The sequence below is a fragment of the Ricinus communis genome, chromosome 5, assembly GCF_019578655.1.
Source record: "Ricinus communis isolate WT05 ecotype wild-type chromosome 5, ASM1957865v1, whole genome shotgun sequence".
NCBI classification, from domain to species: Eukaryota; Viridiplantae; Streptophyta; class Magnoliopsida; order Malpighiales; family Euphorbiaceae; genus Ricinus; species Ricinus communis.
This window is the reverse complement of record NC_063260.1, coordinates 31,584,750-31,602,291: the sequence shown is the minus strand read 5'-3', so window position 1 is coordinate 31,602,291 and position 17,542 is coordinate 31,584,750. Positions and strand designations below refer to the sequence as shown.

General features: G+C 32.7%; 2 protein-coding genes across 2 annotated transcripts; both read right to left on the bottom strand.

The window, feature by feature from the left end:
* Positions 1-5,052: 5,052 nt before the first annotated feature.
* LOC8284178 (putative Myb family transcription factor At1g14600) lies at positions 5,053-7,524 on the bottom strand. The gene is made up of 6 exons (XM_002518415.3): positions 7,165-7,524; positions 6,860-6,936; positions 6,701-6,737; positions 5,907-6,108; positions 5,446-5,593; positions 5,053-5,336 (listed from the first exon to the last, which is right to left on the bottom strand). The coding sequence occupies exons 1-6, from the start codon at positions 7,484-7,486 to the stop codon at positions 5,142-5,144; spliced, it is 981 nt and encodes a 326-aa protein (XP_002518461.2). The 5' UTR covers positions 7,487-7,524; the 3' UTR covers positions 5,053-5,141.
* A 3,196-nt stretch (positions 7,525-10,720) lies between these two features.
* On the bottom strand, positions 10,721-15,052 carry LOC8284179 (L-ascorbate oxidase homolog). Its single transcript, XM_002518416.4, has 8 exons — positions 14,674-15,052; positions 14,446-14,555; positions 12,761-13,031; positions 12,568-12,670; positions 11,985-12,330; positions 11,420-11,785; positions 11,231-11,309; positions 10,721-11,147 (listed from the first exon to the last, which is right to left on the bottom strand). The coding sequence occupies exons 1-8, from the start codon at positions 14,809-14,811 to the stop codon at positions 10,935-10,937; spliced, it is 1,626 nt and encodes a 541-aa protein (XP_002518462.1). The 5' UTR covers positions 14,812-15,052; the 3' UTR covers positions 10,721-10,934.
* Positions 15,053-17,542: the final 2,490 nt, after the last annotated feature.

The window sequence follows — 17,542 nt, the reverse complement described above, 5'->3', positions numbered from 1 at the left end:
ACATGCCCTCATAGCTCTACCCGAGTGATAGAGCAAGAACCAAATATTAGGTAGTTTTATAAATAATGCTGATACAAATTAAGTGTTTGCGCCAATAATATGTTAATTAAACTTAAAAGGATGGCGAATTTCTTAAAAGGTTATTAGAATTATAGAACCTCAAACCAATATTCTTCCAATTCTCATTAATTTACCAACGGTCATGTCATGAATTATGAGATCTTAAATTGCTCACTAAACCTATTGATTATCCACTTCCTGCTGAGTATTTGACGACAGCAGAAATATATCAGATCAAGGAAATGCACAAGAATTTGGTTCCATATCTTATAAGAATTCAGTAGCTTCCAAGGTTCGTCAGGATAAAGCCAAAAAGTAACAAGAGTATTCCTTATCTTTTTGAGGAATAGGACTCTTTTGTCTATATAAAGATGCTCCCTAGGGTAAGTCAGACCATCACTATTTAACACTAAGATCTTATATTGCATTCATTTTATTCCTTTGGAGCTAAAACTAACTTTATTATTAATAGGTTCATATTATGTTTATATAATTAAGGTATTTTAGTCATTTATTGGTAATATTTTATATACATAATATATATAAATACGTGTTTATTATCTCACTTTAGCTTTTTTGTCTAATTTCATGTGATAATAGCTAAAAAGAGAGAATATGAGTTAAAATATATAAATATACTTTAATTGGACCGTGACTGTAAAAGACTTGAAATACATACATGTGGACTATCAAAATTGTAAGCTTGATCAAATTTATCAAGATGCATAAATGTAACGCCTGCATTTTCTCATCATCCATGTTATGTGCATTTACATTTAATCATTGGGCATATGATGGTATATCAATGATATTTTTATTTTATGAGAACAGATATATATTAATTATAAGTAGAGAATAAGAAGCATGATATTAGATTATTAATTTAGATAAGTTGATTAAGTACGTGGGTTATGTGTATTAAGCCTTAAGACTTAATTGAACCAATAGTTGAAGGTTGGGTAAATAGATTAGACTTAAAAGATACAATTAAAAGTTAGTACCTATATATGGTTAGTAAGAATTAATTTAGGGTGATAAAAATAGTTTAGTAGGTGGTGGCATTAAGAGAGGAATATTGGAAATTGGAACTATGAGTAAGCTCATTTTACCTCTTCATTTCTCTAAAATTCGTACATGGCCAAAAACACAAAATTTGGAATAAGAGAGAGGAGTGGAATACCTAGAAAAACTTAAGATTAAGATAGGATTTTGCCAACTATTGAAGGAGCCAAGCTAAAGCTAAATGATTTAAGCATATTAGCAACCCAAAAGCTGAAATTGGTAAGTTGTTACTTGAGTGTTATTAATTTGTCATTAGGGTTCTTGATTACAAATTGGAAAAACTTCATTTGATGCTCTCATTGATTAATTAAAGGTCTGATTATCATGAATTAGTAGAGTATTAAATGATTGCATAAAGATTAAGCTTGATTTAAGTTTAAGTATGTTAAGATAGAAAACTGTCAAAATTCCAGCAACCTTGATGTTCTGTATTTTAGGCATAACATGGGTTATATAAGTCCAAATTAAGCTTAATTGGTGTCTATGGAAAGTTTAAAGAGTCCTCTATAACTTTGTAGTTTTGTGATTTTAGTATTTTTACCGTTTTGGTTGCTTAAATTGAGCAAACAGATTGCTGTTCGGGTACAACTAGCTGTATGACCCTTGCTCAGTAATTTGAAAATAATTAAATCTATAGAAGTCGGAATTGAGTAATTCTTCTTGGAGATGAAACTAGACGCATAAATGGATATGTCTATTTAATATGAGATTTTTGTATTAAGCCAATTTTGCCCAGCAATAAATATACCTTGGTACTAAATTCTGTCTAGAAAACAGAAATGTTGGAGATTAGTTTTATGCAATTTATTGATGTTAATTTGAGTTAAATTGGTATTTAACTAGATGGAAAATGTTTATAGGATATTAAAACAGTAATTGAGAGTCTTAGAGGAAGAGTTAAACCTATGAATTAGAGAATGGATGATCTTGTAATGCATTAGAACTTGCATTTACATGAATATTTGTAATATGCATGAAATGTGAATTGATCAATGTGTTGACAGGTACTCAAAGGCCTGGAAAGGAAGTTGTGGAGAAAGGAGGTTCTTATATGCTAAAGGAATAAGCATATTTTGAGTAAGTAAATAGTTAATATTTGCTATGTTCATATATTTAATCAAATGTTCCGCAAATGGTTGCGTTTGCTTAATATTGTTTATGTTTGAATGACTGAGATGGAAATGATTGGTGTTGAGTGGAACAATTGTTATTGCTGAAATATGATATAAGTGAAATGATTGAATTGTGATGTTAAGTGCATATGTGCATGTGAATGGTGGATTCCCCTATGAAAAAAAAAGATATATATATAAAGCCTTGGGAGGCTAAAGCCTAGAGAGGCTATAAAAGTGTATAATGTGAGATGAGGCGGAGCAGCTTACGTGTGTGATATGTGAGGATGAGGCGGAGCAGCACATTAAAGGGGATCCACAAGCCGTGAGAACTAACCATAATTGTTGAATTGTATTTCTTCTATGATGGTTGTAATGAATTGAGTAGAATGGTATAACTTTATACCTAAACTATGAATATCATGGAAAGTTATGTGATTGGGTGGAAATTGTATTAAGTGTATGTGATATAGATTATGTTGATTATTTATTTACTGAGCTGGAGGCTCACCCCTCTCCAAAATTTTTCTTTTCAGGTTTGTAAATAGTAGTGCATCCGTTGGTTGTATGCGAAGTCTAGCTTTTAGCCAGTTAAGTATCCTCCGATGCATTTTTGTATGCAGTTATGTGATATATATGGAAGTATGCCTTATAAGGCATAAAAAGATGTTTGTAATACTTATTAAATGATGTTTAAGTATAATCATATGTTTATATGTTAATAACCTTGTGTCTGGATTCTTAACAACCTACATATTGACCTATCTACTGTAGTATATATTCTATGACGCTTGTATGCTTCCTGGCTAATGTTTATTGGTTAGCATGTGATGGAGGTGTTACAATAAAAGCAAAATTAACTAGTTATGATGTAATTAAAAATAATTATCTTTTAAATTATTTATTTTATTTAGAACAGTGAAAAGAATAATTATAACAATATTATACTTAGAGAAAAATTCTGAAAAAGGAATCTCAACAAGAAGTAGAAATCAGTTAAACAAAGAAAGTGTCGTTCTACTATTCTTCTAATAGCTGGTCTTTATAATATATGCTCTATAATTTCTTATGAGATGGACGTCGTTATAAACTTTTCCATACTATCATTCGGTTCGTGCACCTGCAAGTATTAAGTTTGGGACATCAATGATCACAGCAAATATTAGACACAAAGTGATGTTCTCTTTTAATTCTTTTATTTGTGTAAAAAAAAAAAAAGAATGAGGAAAATATGTATTCATTAATTTTTTCTAAACAAGTCAACAATGTTCAATTTCAATCATACTACAAATGAGAAAATTCACAAATATGTTACATTTGGACTTTAATCTAACTTACTTAAAACTTAAAACTCAAAACTTTTAAGTGGAAGTATTTATATAAAGCTCATTTAACCTTTTATATATAAACTAATACTGAATTTATTATTATTTTAATACGATACCTTGACACGTGCTCAGTCTGACTAATACGTGGCATGATAGCTTGATTAGTATGCAAAGATTGAAGTAGATTGTGGATCAGAACCCTACAATAAATAAGAAAGCATTTAAATGGTTATAATTAATAGCAGAATGGAGAGTTAATATTATCAAAGTGCAATATGTATTCTTAAGTTTATAAATTTTATTTTTTATTTTTAATTTATTAAATCCTTAGATTTTTATTTTTGTTAAGGATTTAATAATTCTTAACAAAAAAAATATAAATATAACAGTTCAAAATAAAATAAATATTAATTATATAAAAAAAGAAGGAATGAGATTTACCATCTTAATGAAAAATTTAGAAAGAAAATACCTATTAGGAGTAGCTTTTGGGAAACAGTTCAGATATTACTCTACTTTGCAGAAATTCCTCCCTTATCTTATTATCATTATCATTGACATACACGTGTCTTCTTTTCTTTTTCTTTTTTTAAGACAAAGGAAATTACAACAGTTTGAGTTCAAAATGCCCACTTGTTTATCAGAAATCAATAATAAATAACCTAAAAATCTAATACTGCCTATTTAGAAAATTATAACTACTATTTTCTATAAAAAAATTAGATCAATTTCCGTTGAATTTAAAAAAGCTTACTGATTAACATTTAATATATAATTACATTAAAATTTTATGATTTATCGCTTTTAAATATTTTATTCAACAATATATCATAACAAAAAAATTGAATTCTTATAACGAATTAGAATAGGAATCACGACGGCTTAACCGCCTAATACAAGGCATCTCAATTTCAAGCCATCTAAAATAATTTTAAATATATGATTAACACTAACTGTATATTACTCCAATCAATTTAAATCTAATTTTTATAAATTTATTTTTAAATATTTAATATTGCATTCATTAAAAATTTATTCATAAAAATAAATTTAAGTAACAAAATAAATATCCATTCAATAAACTCATTTAATATAATAAATATAATAAAGTTTAAACATAAAATTAAATTAATAAACCAAAATACTAATTATATAAGAGAAAACATTAATAAATATAAATCGATTAATCAGAAATTATAAATATAAATGAAATATAATGAATATAAAACCTAAATCCATCCTACATATTTTTCAAACCCGTCCTATTGATTCAATAGGATCTGGTACCCAAATCATTAGCATCCTTTTTTTTTTTTTTTTTTGAACTGAAACCATTAGGATCCTTAGATAAATCAAAGCTTGGTTATATCATAACTCTCACGCGCTGCCCTTTTGTCAGAAGTGTCGGAATGAATTGTATAGCAGTGTTAGAGTTGCTTCAATGGCGGGTGGGCAATGTCTTTGTACGAAAACTTAAAGAAAGCAACATATAACAAAATGATCAAAGCCAAGATATATTCTTTCACAAAAAGTCCGAACTGTCTCCAAATTCATATATTTATATATATAATATAGTTTGCTAACCAAGAGTAAGCTCGAGAGAAACATCATTCAAATAAATACTATCAGCTTTCCTCAGCTTCAGTAATGACCACTCCGAAGAAGCTTTGGATTTTAGTGATAAAGAAACTTTGTCACCTTCTACTAAACTCTTATCATTTCTATTCCTACCAACACCATCTACCCTCCACACCTTTTCTTGCTCGTGGGTCTCCTGAAAACATCAAATGTATATATTTGTAACTATATATATATATATATATTTGGAGCTATACTCGAACTTTTGTATGTATGAGAGGAAGAGAGAGTTTATATAAATATACTTGGGCTGTGCTGCTGCTTTTTAGTAGATCCTTGAAGATGATAGACGGATCAGGCTTCTGCTCCCATTCCTGACTCGTTACTTCTTCATGTGAGAATGACTCATCACTCACTTTTTTTCCAATATTCCAAATCTCTTGCTTTTCTATCCTGCAAAAATATTTCATGTACATTGTGCGTGAGAGCATTATATATAGTACTGAATATACTCATTTTCGGTTGATTCTTATTCCGAATCCTGAAAGTAAAACCTATCTAGGCTGATATGAATAGAAAAGATGGATGTGGACAGGTACTTTAACTTGATGGTAAAGTAGGACTATTCAAACAGTAATTATCAAGATCTAGATTAAAATAGACCATTTTATGTATTCTCCATATATTCGAGCTCTTGGAAAATGAATTATTGTCAAAAGCAAGGCGAATGCTCAGGGGGAAAAAAAGTTGGTAAAAATTTATGAACCTTTGAGTTGACATGCTAGTATTTTCAGAAGCCAGCTTGTAAATAGGGTTATCAGCTCTACAGCCTTGATTGAGCAGTGCATTATTGCTATCGTCTTCGGTTTTAAACTGATGGCAACGCATTGAATTCAGGTGTGAGAAAAAGTTTGGCTGGTGAATTCCAAGTGCTTTATCATTCTTCTTTTTAGCTGCCATAGCCGCTTCTGCACAGGGGAATGTCATATACATATATAAATTAAATGAAGCTGTTAATTGTAAAGGTGAGAAGTAAAAGTGATGCTATCGACACAAAATTGATACCATAATACATTGCATCCTATCCTACAAAGACAAGATTTCCTTGATACTCTATTGTATGTATAAGTCACTTTGATGTGATTCTTCTTTTCAATGATAACTTTCTGACATATTCACGAAGAAATTTTTACATCAGAATTTTTTTAAAAAAATAAGTACAAAACAATAAATAGATGAAAAAGGAAAAATACACATGACGACAGTTTCTTGGTTGTGTCAGTGTTATATTTTTCAACCAGTTTCAGTACTTACACCACCGTAGTCCATATATGGTTAATTCCTTTCCTTGTCTTTATATCTAACCATATAAATATGGTAGTGAATGGCTAAATAACAAATGTAAATTCCAATACAAGCAACTTTTTTCTGTTCATTAGCAAAGATATTAATGTAAATGACCTAACTCATTAAAATGCATATGCATATCCTTATGTTTTCTTTATTTCTTTTCTTTATCCTCTGATAAACAGAAAAATTGCTTTATATAATATATATTACCTTGTATCATTTGCTCGTGCTTCATGCTACGATACATCTGTCCGTAGCATACCAAAGAAAACGTTACAGAAACACTTGAAACAGGCTCAAAGCATAATATACAAAAGCAACTGGTAAACGTTTGTTTGTGCTCTGATTAAGTTGAGAGTTGATTAGAACCTGAAGATGGCTCTTTACGTGAGATATGGTGAGGCCCTTCACATTCATTATCTGCAAAACCATCTTTGGAGTAGCTCCTACAATTCAAATTAAAACACATAAATACAGATTCTTAATTTTCCCAAAGTAAAACTTCACACACTAGCTAGAGCTAAACTTATCATTTTAGTTATAATGGGATTCATTCACACCAAAAATGAAAGTGAAAAGAATTGGAAGAAAAATAGCTTAGCAAGGGAAGCTCAGTGCATTCAAGATCAGGAAAGAAAAAAAAAATTGATATATATAATACAAAGAAAGCTTACGATCTTCTCCACCAAGCCTTTCGACTGCATGAACAAAGCATTGGTGAAGATCAGGTGTCCATCGAAGCCGAGGCAATTTTGATCGAACATAAGGCCTAACCATGGGAGATTTCAAGGTTAACTCAGGAGACAATTTATGATCAAGTCGCCTCCTAATAACTCTTATATGATCGTCACAAGATTGTAAAGCATAGTCAAGATTTTCAAGAGGAGAGGAAGGAGACCCTTTGAGAGAGCTCTCAACAACAGCATCAACTCCTACTCTCTTCATTGTCTCTGCTGAGGGAGAAAAGTGAAAGGAGTTGGGTCTTTTATTTTTCATTTTATATTCTTTTTCTGGTTAAAAAAAAGGGGGTTTGGTCTTTGATGATACAAAAAAGAATAAATACTAGAGAGACTCTGTTGCAAAGATTTGTCTTTACGTGCAGCTTTTTCTCAACTCCCTAGCTATTAAGGTCAGTTTAGTCCTTTGGAGTTTCGATTAGAAAAAGGAAAATTTGGACACGGAATTTCAGACTTTGGGTTCGGTTCAGAAATGCCTTCATGATTGGGTGAAAATGAAAGGTAAAAAAGGAAAATAGTCAAGAGTTGATGATAATTTTCATTTCTTCTGTGTAAGAAACTGTTTGGGCCATCTATCTGTACACAATATTCTTGAGAGTTACTAAAATATAGTAAGAGGGAATATTATTACATCTTGGTCTTATCTTTAAGTGACTCTTGTGTTTTTACTCTTGTTATAATAATTTCTTATTGATATTACATTGGTAAAAGAACAAAAAGAAAGAAAACTCTTGAAGGGTCTTTGTTTTTCTTTTTGCTTTGTTTTTATCCTCAAAATTCTATAATTCCTGGTGTTTGTTTTTTTGGTGCATATCACATATTCTTTGTTGAGGTCATCCTTGTCAAGCAAGACAAAAAGTGGCCCTCTCAAAATAGCAAAAAAGAGTATAAAAGCAACAATAATTCCCAGATCAAATTCCCCAGGCCAATTACCTAAATCAAAAATTAATAACCAAAAACAAAACAAATGAAAGAAATTCATACGTTCAAAAGTTTGGCTGAAAGTGAAAAAGAAGAAAACAGGGGCATGCGCATGAGCTAATGGTTTGCATTACCTAAAGGAAACATACTAACAAAACCTCTTCTCCCTCCCCACATACATATCATATGAAACCGCCCGCATCATTTTTCTTTTTTCTTTTTTTTTTTTTTCTTTTACGGCCTTGTTTTCTTCGGCTATTTATATTCCCAAAATCTTAATTAAATTTTTATCAAACTGATTATATTTATCAATTATTTCAACTATCAACTATTGGATGTTTAATCACATATTTAAATTCTTAGTATTCTGAATTCATATAATTAAATTTAAAGGTAAATAAAATTATAAAATAGAAGAAAATGGACTCTTAACATATATAGAATGTAATATGAGCGAAGAATATGAACTGTAATGAAAAAATTAAATTAAAAATATCGTTTGACCGTTTGATTTTTTGCAAACTAAATCGTACCAAATTTTTTAGTATAGTTCTAGATCTTATTATTGTCTCGAATCGAAGAACCGAAACTATAACTGAATTTTTCTTAATTAATTATTTATTTATATATAAATAAATTTACAATAAATAATTTCAAATATTAAGCATATACTTAAACCAAATAACCTTTACAAAGTACAAATTTAATTCTATTTTAATATAATATAAGTCAATTGACCTACAAGTAAAATAGAAATACTAAATGTTTTTTTTTATGCGTAGATTTGTAATTTGGTGACTCATATTATAACTAGGAAGGCTCATTTGTAATGCAATTTGTAGATTTTTGGAGCACTTTTGTTAATACAACTTCTTCGGTGTTTATGCAGCTGTATTTTTTAATGTCTTATAGTATTTTATTTTTAGATTATAAAAGAGATTTAATATTTTGTTATGTTATTATTATATTTAGATTTTAATTATTTCAATGATATTCTTGTTCTAATTATTTTAGTTGATTTTGTAAGATTTGAAGTTTTAATTATTAAAATTGAAAAATTAGTTTTATAATCATTTAGATATAATAAAATTTTTAAATTTATGTTATTTCGTAAAATACCATATCGAATTGTTTTATTAAACACTGAATTATTCTGAAAAATTGGTATAGTTTGAGATAGAAATTTTATGTTACGATCCAATTTTAAAATTCTCGACATTTGATATAATTTTAAAAAATTTTAAATTTTTGAATTATCTCGAACCGAACTCTCCGATTTAGAATCAGACTCTCTACTATACTGCATGCCTTAACTAATCTTATTCATGGAAAAGCATCGATCCAGTGAATTAATTAATTAATTAATTAACGTAGATGCTTATTAACCCGATCAAAAAGAATGTGACGTGAATGGGGAATATCAATTCCATCTTCTAATTCGTCTTATTGTTTATAGTATTTTGTTTGGGTCATTTGGGGCCAAAAAGGGTGAAACAAGTTGTGTATGTTGTTATTTGAGATGGCTGACAAGAGGTTGCACAATGCAGTAGGCGGTTTCAATTTGGGGAATATTCTTTGGATACATTTGCAAGAACCATGGACACGTGTTCTCTGATATTGTAACCAAACACGCAAATTACTTTGCCATACTTAAATTAAACCTTTGGTCCACTCACTTATAATTGCGTATCTTAATTTTTATTAAACATTTTCTAATAATCATATTTTTATGGATAAGAGAGTCATGGAATGGCAGTCTTTTCTTTTTTGTCTGTCTGTTTGACATCTCCCTAAATGATGGTTTATTTTGACTCTCATTAACTACTTTATGTTACAAATTATATATTCTTCCATAATAACATAATTGTACATCATATAATAATAATAATATAAAGTCCAACATCTCACTAAGCACCTGTTTCATTACCAATTATATCACATAACAGAAGCTTAATGAAGATTAATCTTCCCTTTCACCCGCCATGTTAAATTTCATGTTCTGCAATTACCCTTTAAAATAAATAAATTAAAATTACTATTTCAAATACGTCAAATTTAATTTACCCTCTCTTTTTGTCTCAAGAACTTGTGCAGAAAATAATTGGAAAAACTTGTTTGCGATTTTTGAAAAATAGAGATGAAACAATAAGAGAAATGAACAGTGGGAAACGAACTGCAGGAAATTATTTTCCGAAATTGAAATGATCTTCTACAGTTGGGGTTCCAGGAACCTCCTGCCTGCCCTTACAAAGTCATTACTAAAAAACATTTATGTTTTTTTATATCTGAAAGCACAACAACTGTACTCATCAGGGCAGCAAGAGTTTTCCTGCACCTGGACTGCATAAAATCATTTTCCGTGTTTTTTTTCTGGTATAAGAATCATTTTCTAGATTAAAATTAGCCGTATTGGCGACCCAAGGGTTGTATTGTATGCTGGTCACTAAACATCATTGAAATTCAAGTGTCCCTGGTTGCTCTGACACCAGACAGCGAGATGGCATACGAGCATTTTAACAGTTTTCTTCCTTGCCACATCCTGCTATTCAAAAGCTTTAATTGGTTTGTCATCTGAATGCAAAACAACAAGTAACCAACTGACGAGAATGAATAAGGTAACACAAAGAAAGAACAATTAACAGATGGAAAAACAGCTCAAAGCTCAAGTTGAGCTTATGCATTACAACAATTTTCCGCAAGGAAAAAGGAACAGTGGCTCCTTTTATCCTCAAGCAACCATGTCACCCGCTCGTGACAAAAAATATGATGATCTATTCTAAGCTAATTCACAGAGGCCTAGTGTGACGGCCTCTGGCCCGACCGCAGAGAAGAGCATTCCTCGGGATTGGTAACTCGTCTCTCCAAGAATTTGCAGGAGAGTAAACCCTGAGATACAACTGCTGCCCCAAATATTGCCTAGCCCAGTTCTCGGACCGTATGTTCCACATTCCCACATTATCCAGCGCCATGTAAACTGCAGTCCATGACTTGGGATATACCTATAAACAATCAAACAGATTAACCATCTGAGAATTGCATCTGCAACGATGGGTTGATCAGAACCATATCGTATTGATTATACCTGAGTGGTGCAACGGGCAACGGCATCTCTCAAATTATAGCGTGCCCTACTTGCAGTTGTCCACTGCCCTCCATCCATTCTGTTCATGTCACAGATTTGTTAGTAAATGAAATGCCACCAAATGATCTTGAGGCTCTTTATTTTATGCCAAAGTACCAGCTCTTAAAGTATTAGAGCTGATAAGCTTACCCCACAACAAAGAAGGAATGACCATCAATGTGCCATGACTGAACAGAGTCCTCCCAATTTTGGAAAATAATCTCAATGAATTCCCTGAAATTAGCAGACATCACTGAGGTTTGGAGGTAGGCATTTCCCCATGTCGGGTAGCTTGGGATGCTTCCAAGGTTGAAAACTCCTGGAATCTTGAAGTAATCTGCAAGTTTTAATGGGGTGTCTGGAGGAATAAAAGAGACACTGTTGACAGCAAACCTCTGTTTGCGATTAATAAGAGGAGCAGAGTTTGCAAGAGTGATTGTGCGGCTGGTTTTGATCAATCCATAGTGGTAAGAGCCTTGTGGGTTCGGCCTAGGCCCACTTGCTGTCAGATTCCAACTGGTTTAACAACAAATCACGCACCATATGTTGAGATAATTTAGGATTATAGCATGTAATAACTTCGTAAAGAGAAATCAAATAGCAAAATAAATGAAGCAGAAAACCATGCAGGAGGCAGGTAGATACAAGCAGAGGAAGATACAAGTTAGAGTGATCAACTATCTATTTGAACAGATAATATAAGGTAACCAATTACCGTAATGATCTGGCCTGGTTGAGGGACCAATCAATCTGAGTAGTTGGTCCACCTGGAATCGGACCAGAAACTCCATCACGCGAATTGCTATAGTGAAGAATGGCTGTTGTTGTGAGTACACGAGCAGTGAAGCGTGTAGAAACAACAATGTAGTAATCTTTTGCTGGCTGATCAGCTGTGACCAGGACAGAATAGGACTGACCAAGATGTATGTCGAGGGCAGAGTAGGTATTTTGTAGTGTATGCGATCCTTCTACCTCCACTAGTTTCATCTTGTGTCCTTGAATTCTGAAGTTAATAGATGTTGAAAGGCCCACATTTGATATTCTGAACCTATATGTCTTGACTGCAAATAAAATAGTATATACAAATAATTATTCACCAAATAGACATTAAATGTTCAGAGAAAGTGTGACAGACGCATGACAGAAACTGCATGGGAGGTAAACTTTGAATACATCAAGAATGAGGTATACATTAAATAAGAGAGTAAATTCATAATGAATTTATAAATTGACAGCACAAGTATCAGCAAAAAGGACAATGCCAACAACAACTACAAATGATACTCATTAATAGACACCTGGATCAACTGTGAACGTGTATCCATTCCATCCGCGACCATTGATGAGAAGCCCGTCAGGGAATGGAAGATCATGACCAGCATCCAAGATTCGTCTCAATTGCTACAAATAAAAGAGGAATTACCACAAGTACCACAAATAAGATTCTTTTAGATTGCAAAGCAAATGTAATAATATAGGAGAAGTGCTCACATAGTGATTTCTCTTGTACCAGTCCCCAGCTAGTACAGTGAAATCTCCAGAGGGAGGAGGGAAAGGTACAGGAATCCGAGGACGGCTCCATACTCTGATGCCACCAAAACCACCAGCAGCCTTGTGCATTCCAAGTGAGGGAAAGTAGAAATAGCTACCAATTTGGTCCTTAACTTGGAGAATGTAAGTGAAGTTTCTTCCTGGTAAAATCGGACAGTTGGTACCATAGACTCCATCCTGCCATGAGTTCCTTCTCTGTTGTATGCCATTCCTGTTAGAATACATGAGCCATGAGAGTCAAGTTCCAGACCAAATGTGCTTTAACTTCATTGCTTTATCATAGGAATAACATCATAAACATCAATGCACTTCCTCAATAAGGATTCGAATGTAACACACTGCTGACATTTTATGTTAATCCATTCTAGATTTCTTCTTTCCCCTGAGAATAGATAAATAATCCATATGAAGAAGGCTAGTAGAATTCAGAAGATCTACTATTGCAAAGGCTAGTGAGACTTGAATCGCCATGTCTTAATGGACTGAAAAATTTACACAAATAAAATTTTTTGTAATAGAATTAGGCATTGATAAGGCCAGCAAGATTGCTTTCCATGAGCATAGCCAAGAATAAAAACCAGGGTCCAATTCAATCATTAATGAGATAAATTCTGACCAACAGTCTCACAACCATCAATACATTGACTACATTTAAAAAATAAATGCAGGTCTCAAGATCCAGAGATCTAGCATGTGGGTAGTGAAATAAAAGACATATTGCCAGTTATATAACTGGAATATTTTAATAACTTATTCCAGAGCTACTAATCAATAAGTCTCAATTCCTAAGGCAAGTAGTAGTTAATTAAGCTGAGATTTTACCATAAACACAAAATTCTAATTAAACCAAGTGATTGTCCACAAGATGTCAGTTGAAGAAAACCAGACCAACAGAAGTGGCTGAAAAGGCAATGCTTTTCTGCCTCCCCATACTTTCTATCACTTCTGTAAAAGGGAACCTCTTTATTTAGTGACTACTGACTATCCCTGTACTCATCCCTTGTTTGTTGCATCAATGAATGCTAACAGATAGGGGCATGAGCCTCCGACTTTCCCCTTGTCTATCAATAAACTGAAAATTTTAACTCTGCATTTGATAGTTAGGTAAAGGATCTCATTTTGCTAAAATGGGTCAATCTTGATTCTTGATGGGTATTGATAATACAAATACTAAAGAGCGTTTGTTATTAAATAGTGGATTAAGGAGGGAAAACAGCAATCCTAAATTTATGCTAATGTAAAGTATTTAGGCATTTAGCTGTAGATCTGGTACATTAAAACAAAAACCAAAATTGTCTCTAGTAACGACTAGTTCCAGAAGCAGGAAGATCCATGCAATAATAATAATAAAAGCGTTGCTTGGTTTGTTGATGAGAAAATTCAGGAAATAAAAGAAAAGAAAAGAAGAGAAAAGGAAATGCACGTGATTTAAGAGCTCAAGATACTGCAGAACTCGTAGAATTTGATAGATAGAAAAACAAAGCAGGAACCAGGCATAATAACTAAACATCAAGGACTCAAAATCTTGACTTTATGTTCTTCCATTTTCCTACATTGTCTATCTCGCCACGGAGGAATTAAAGACTACTACTAAGTGAGTATATAAAGTACGTAGTTATAATTACCAAGAGATGAGGAATGGCTCTCTTAAGTAATTAAAAACATTGATAATGAGATTATCATTTGTAACAACATCAATTTGTGGCCCTGGAAACTGCCCATTAATCAAGATTCCCTGCAACAACAAAAGAAAACCATCAATAAACCCATTTAAGCAAAAAGACAGATTCTTTTGTTTCCATATTGAAGAAAAGCAAAGAGAGAGCATAAACGTAATATAATGTAGTACCTACCTGTTGCTTAACACCCAGAGGGTAAATGTCACCATAAGTGACTTTCCACGTGAAGAATCTATAAGGGTTCTCTCCATTAACGCTTTGAATAAGAAACAATAAGAAAAGAAGAGCAGAAAGAGAATAAAGAGCTCTCATTTCTTGCCAAAGCTTGCTCCTTTTTGTTTGTTTTCTTTTTTAGCTTGTGTCTCTCTGTAATGTACTATTCAATTTTGATCTGATATACAAACAGAGACTTCTCAAAACTGCATTATAAAGGGACTAATGGGCCTCCATTTCTCATTACTGTCTTCCTTGTATTATGTTTATCTCTGAGAGGTGCATTATCTTTTTCTTACATATTTGTTTGGGAGCAAAGTTCTGTTCTGTTTTGTAATGTAACTAAGCGGAGAAAGATGGCGTATTAGCTGGCTGTCAACTGGGTTTCCATCAGATGATTAGAATCTAGTGTACTTTATATGGGTATTGTGAAATCAAGAACCGTAGATTTGAAGTGGGTCAGCATCAAAAGTTGGGATCAAGTTATGATGGCGGTATATGATTAAAAGTATTGGATCAGATGGGGTAAAGAAACAAGTGCATGTGATAGATTTAGAAAGTAAATCTCAGTAGTAAATAAGAGTTACTCTCTTACACATTCACGTGCAGCTGCAAATCGCAGAGCGCACGACACAATGGACTGTGGTAGTGGAGATGCCACACCCAATTATATAAAGGATTGCTCCTTGTTATTCCAAGAAAACTCAGCTTCAATTTCACCACTATAATTTAACGCGAAAATCATACAAATCAATTAAAACCAACCACTATAATCACATAATCAACGGCCAAATTATTAATGTCTTTTAGTATTTTGGGGTTTAAGTCCATAAGTCATAAAATCAATGTACATAGTCAAGGCACAGCTAATGCACCTAAGAAACTTGGTCCGCATGTACTTTGTTGACATTAACTAGAAACTCCATCCATATTATAAAACAGGACGAGCTATAGTGTTCTATATTTACTGGGCAGATAAAGAGCAATTTCTACCTTCACGTATGGATCATCGTAGGGACAGACAGAGAAATAGATACAATACTATTATTGCGAAGAAGAAAGTGTTGCGTTTGATCACTGGGGGTCCATATGTGAGTCTATAGCTCCATCGACCTTTCCTTTTTTGATCCATAAATGCACTAACTTGGTGGTGTTTAGTGTAGGTCATACTGAATAATGAACCCTAGACAATCTTTTACATCTCAAGTCAGAGGGTATAACCTTCAAACTATTACACTATTTTTATGCTTTTCTTTAATTATATGGCATGTAATCTCTGAATTCCCTATGCAGATATTGGGATGTTAACTGGAGCTTGCAAGGAGGGCAGGGAAGATATCAATTATATGCATGCTGATATCCCCTGCAGAAACTATAGCTTTTGTGTTATATATATATACTTACATTGAACTCAATCCTATTTCATTATGCAGATTATATAGGGATGTTTATACAGTTGTTGAGAGGAGTAATGGCCGTTTGGAGGTTTCATTTAAGAATACTTATAATCCTTCAGTTGGAGAAACCAGGCTGCCACTCACTATTGACATAAGGTCATTTATTATAGAATTTTTTTTCTTTTCATCTCGTTTTGCTTGAACTAGATTGTTTTGTTTTGATGTTTTCTTTTGTTATTCAGCTACATATTGAGGAGTGGTGTTTCAGGATTCAACTGCTTTGCCGTGTACGAGCGTCCTGCTTTTGATCTTGCACAGACGAGGATGGTTTTTAAGCTGAGAAGAGAAGTAAATTTGATCCTCCGAAGTTTGCAGGTTTAAATAGAAGTTAACATTGTCCTTGATCATTTCCTGACATGGAAAAACTGGAGCAGGTTCCATTACATGGAAGTTTCAGATGAGAAGCAAAGGATAATGCCAATGCCAGAGGATTTACTTCCAGGTAGAGACAAACAGCTGATTGTGCCCGAGTCATTTTTGTTGGTAAATCCCATCAATCCTGATATCGGAGGAGAGGTAAATGTCATATCAATTCCTTTCGATTGTTCATTCGCAAAGATAATATGTGAATTCAAGCTGTCAAGAATTGGTTATCTGCAGGTTGATGATAAGTACCAGTACTCGGTGGACAATAAAGATGGTGGAATTCATGGATGGATTAGTTCTGACCCCATTGTTGGGTTCTGGATTATCTTTCCTAGTCATGAAGATAGAAATGGAGGTCCTACAAAGCAAAATCTCACAGCCCATACAGGTCCATATTGCCTGGCTGTAAGTTCTTTCACCTGATTCATAGTTTCCATACCTGAAGCAAAGTATGTGCGCTGTTCCAAATGAAGAGCCGAGTATTTTGGTGCAACAGAGATGAGGAGGAGATAAACATAATAAACACAACACAAGGAAAATTTCTTGAAAAGAGAGATATATCACAAATATATATTTCTATAATCAAAGCACACAAAACATACTCTATCTCTTACTAGAGATAGCTTCTCCACTCTACCAAACTACTAACATTATAAGCTATCTATATAACTCTTCACTTACAAACTTAATTACTCATATTTATGACACTTAATAATCTAACTTTTTATATATTTAGACCTTTCACATAACTTTTTTTATATTTAAGTTTACCATTTTCAGCGGTTTCATGGAACTCACTACATTGGACACGACATAATAGCACATTTTCAAGAGGGAGAGGAATGGAGGAAGGTATTTGGCCCCCTTCTTTGTCTACCTTAATTCTACCTCAAATATATCAAATGCATACAGCTTATGGGAAGATGCTAAAAAACAGGTATATGTCTCATGATTACCAATTGAATTCAGTATCAACAATTATAGGATTACTATAACTTCTAGTCTTG

Bases quoted from the DNA above. Each gene is read 5' to 3' on its own strand.
- LOC8284178 (XM_002518415.3), bottom strand. From the start codon at position 7,486: ATGAAAAATAAAAGACCCAACTCCTTTCACTTTTCTCCCTCAGCAGAG. The intron at 6,109-6,700 runs GTAATATATATT...TCCCCTGTGCAG, and splicing joins GCACGAGCAAATGATACAAG to AAGCGGCTATGGCAGCTAAA. The intron at 5,337-5,445 runs GTATATTTATAT...TGATGTTTTCAG, and splicing joins AAAGCAGCAGCACAGCCCAA to GAGACCCACGAGCAAGAAAA.
- LOC8284179 (XM_002518416.4), bottom strand. From the start codon at position 14,811: ATGAGAGCTCTTTATTCTCTTTCTGCTCTTCTTTTCTTATTGTTTCTT. The intron at 12,671-12,760 runs GTGAGCACTTCT...TTTTATTTGTAG, and splicing joins GGTACAAGAGAAATCACTAT to CAATTGAGACGAATCTTGGA. The intron at 11,148-11,230 runs GTATAATCAATA...GATTGTTTATAG, and splicing joins TTGCCCGTTGCACCACTCAG to GTATATCCCAAGTCATGGAC.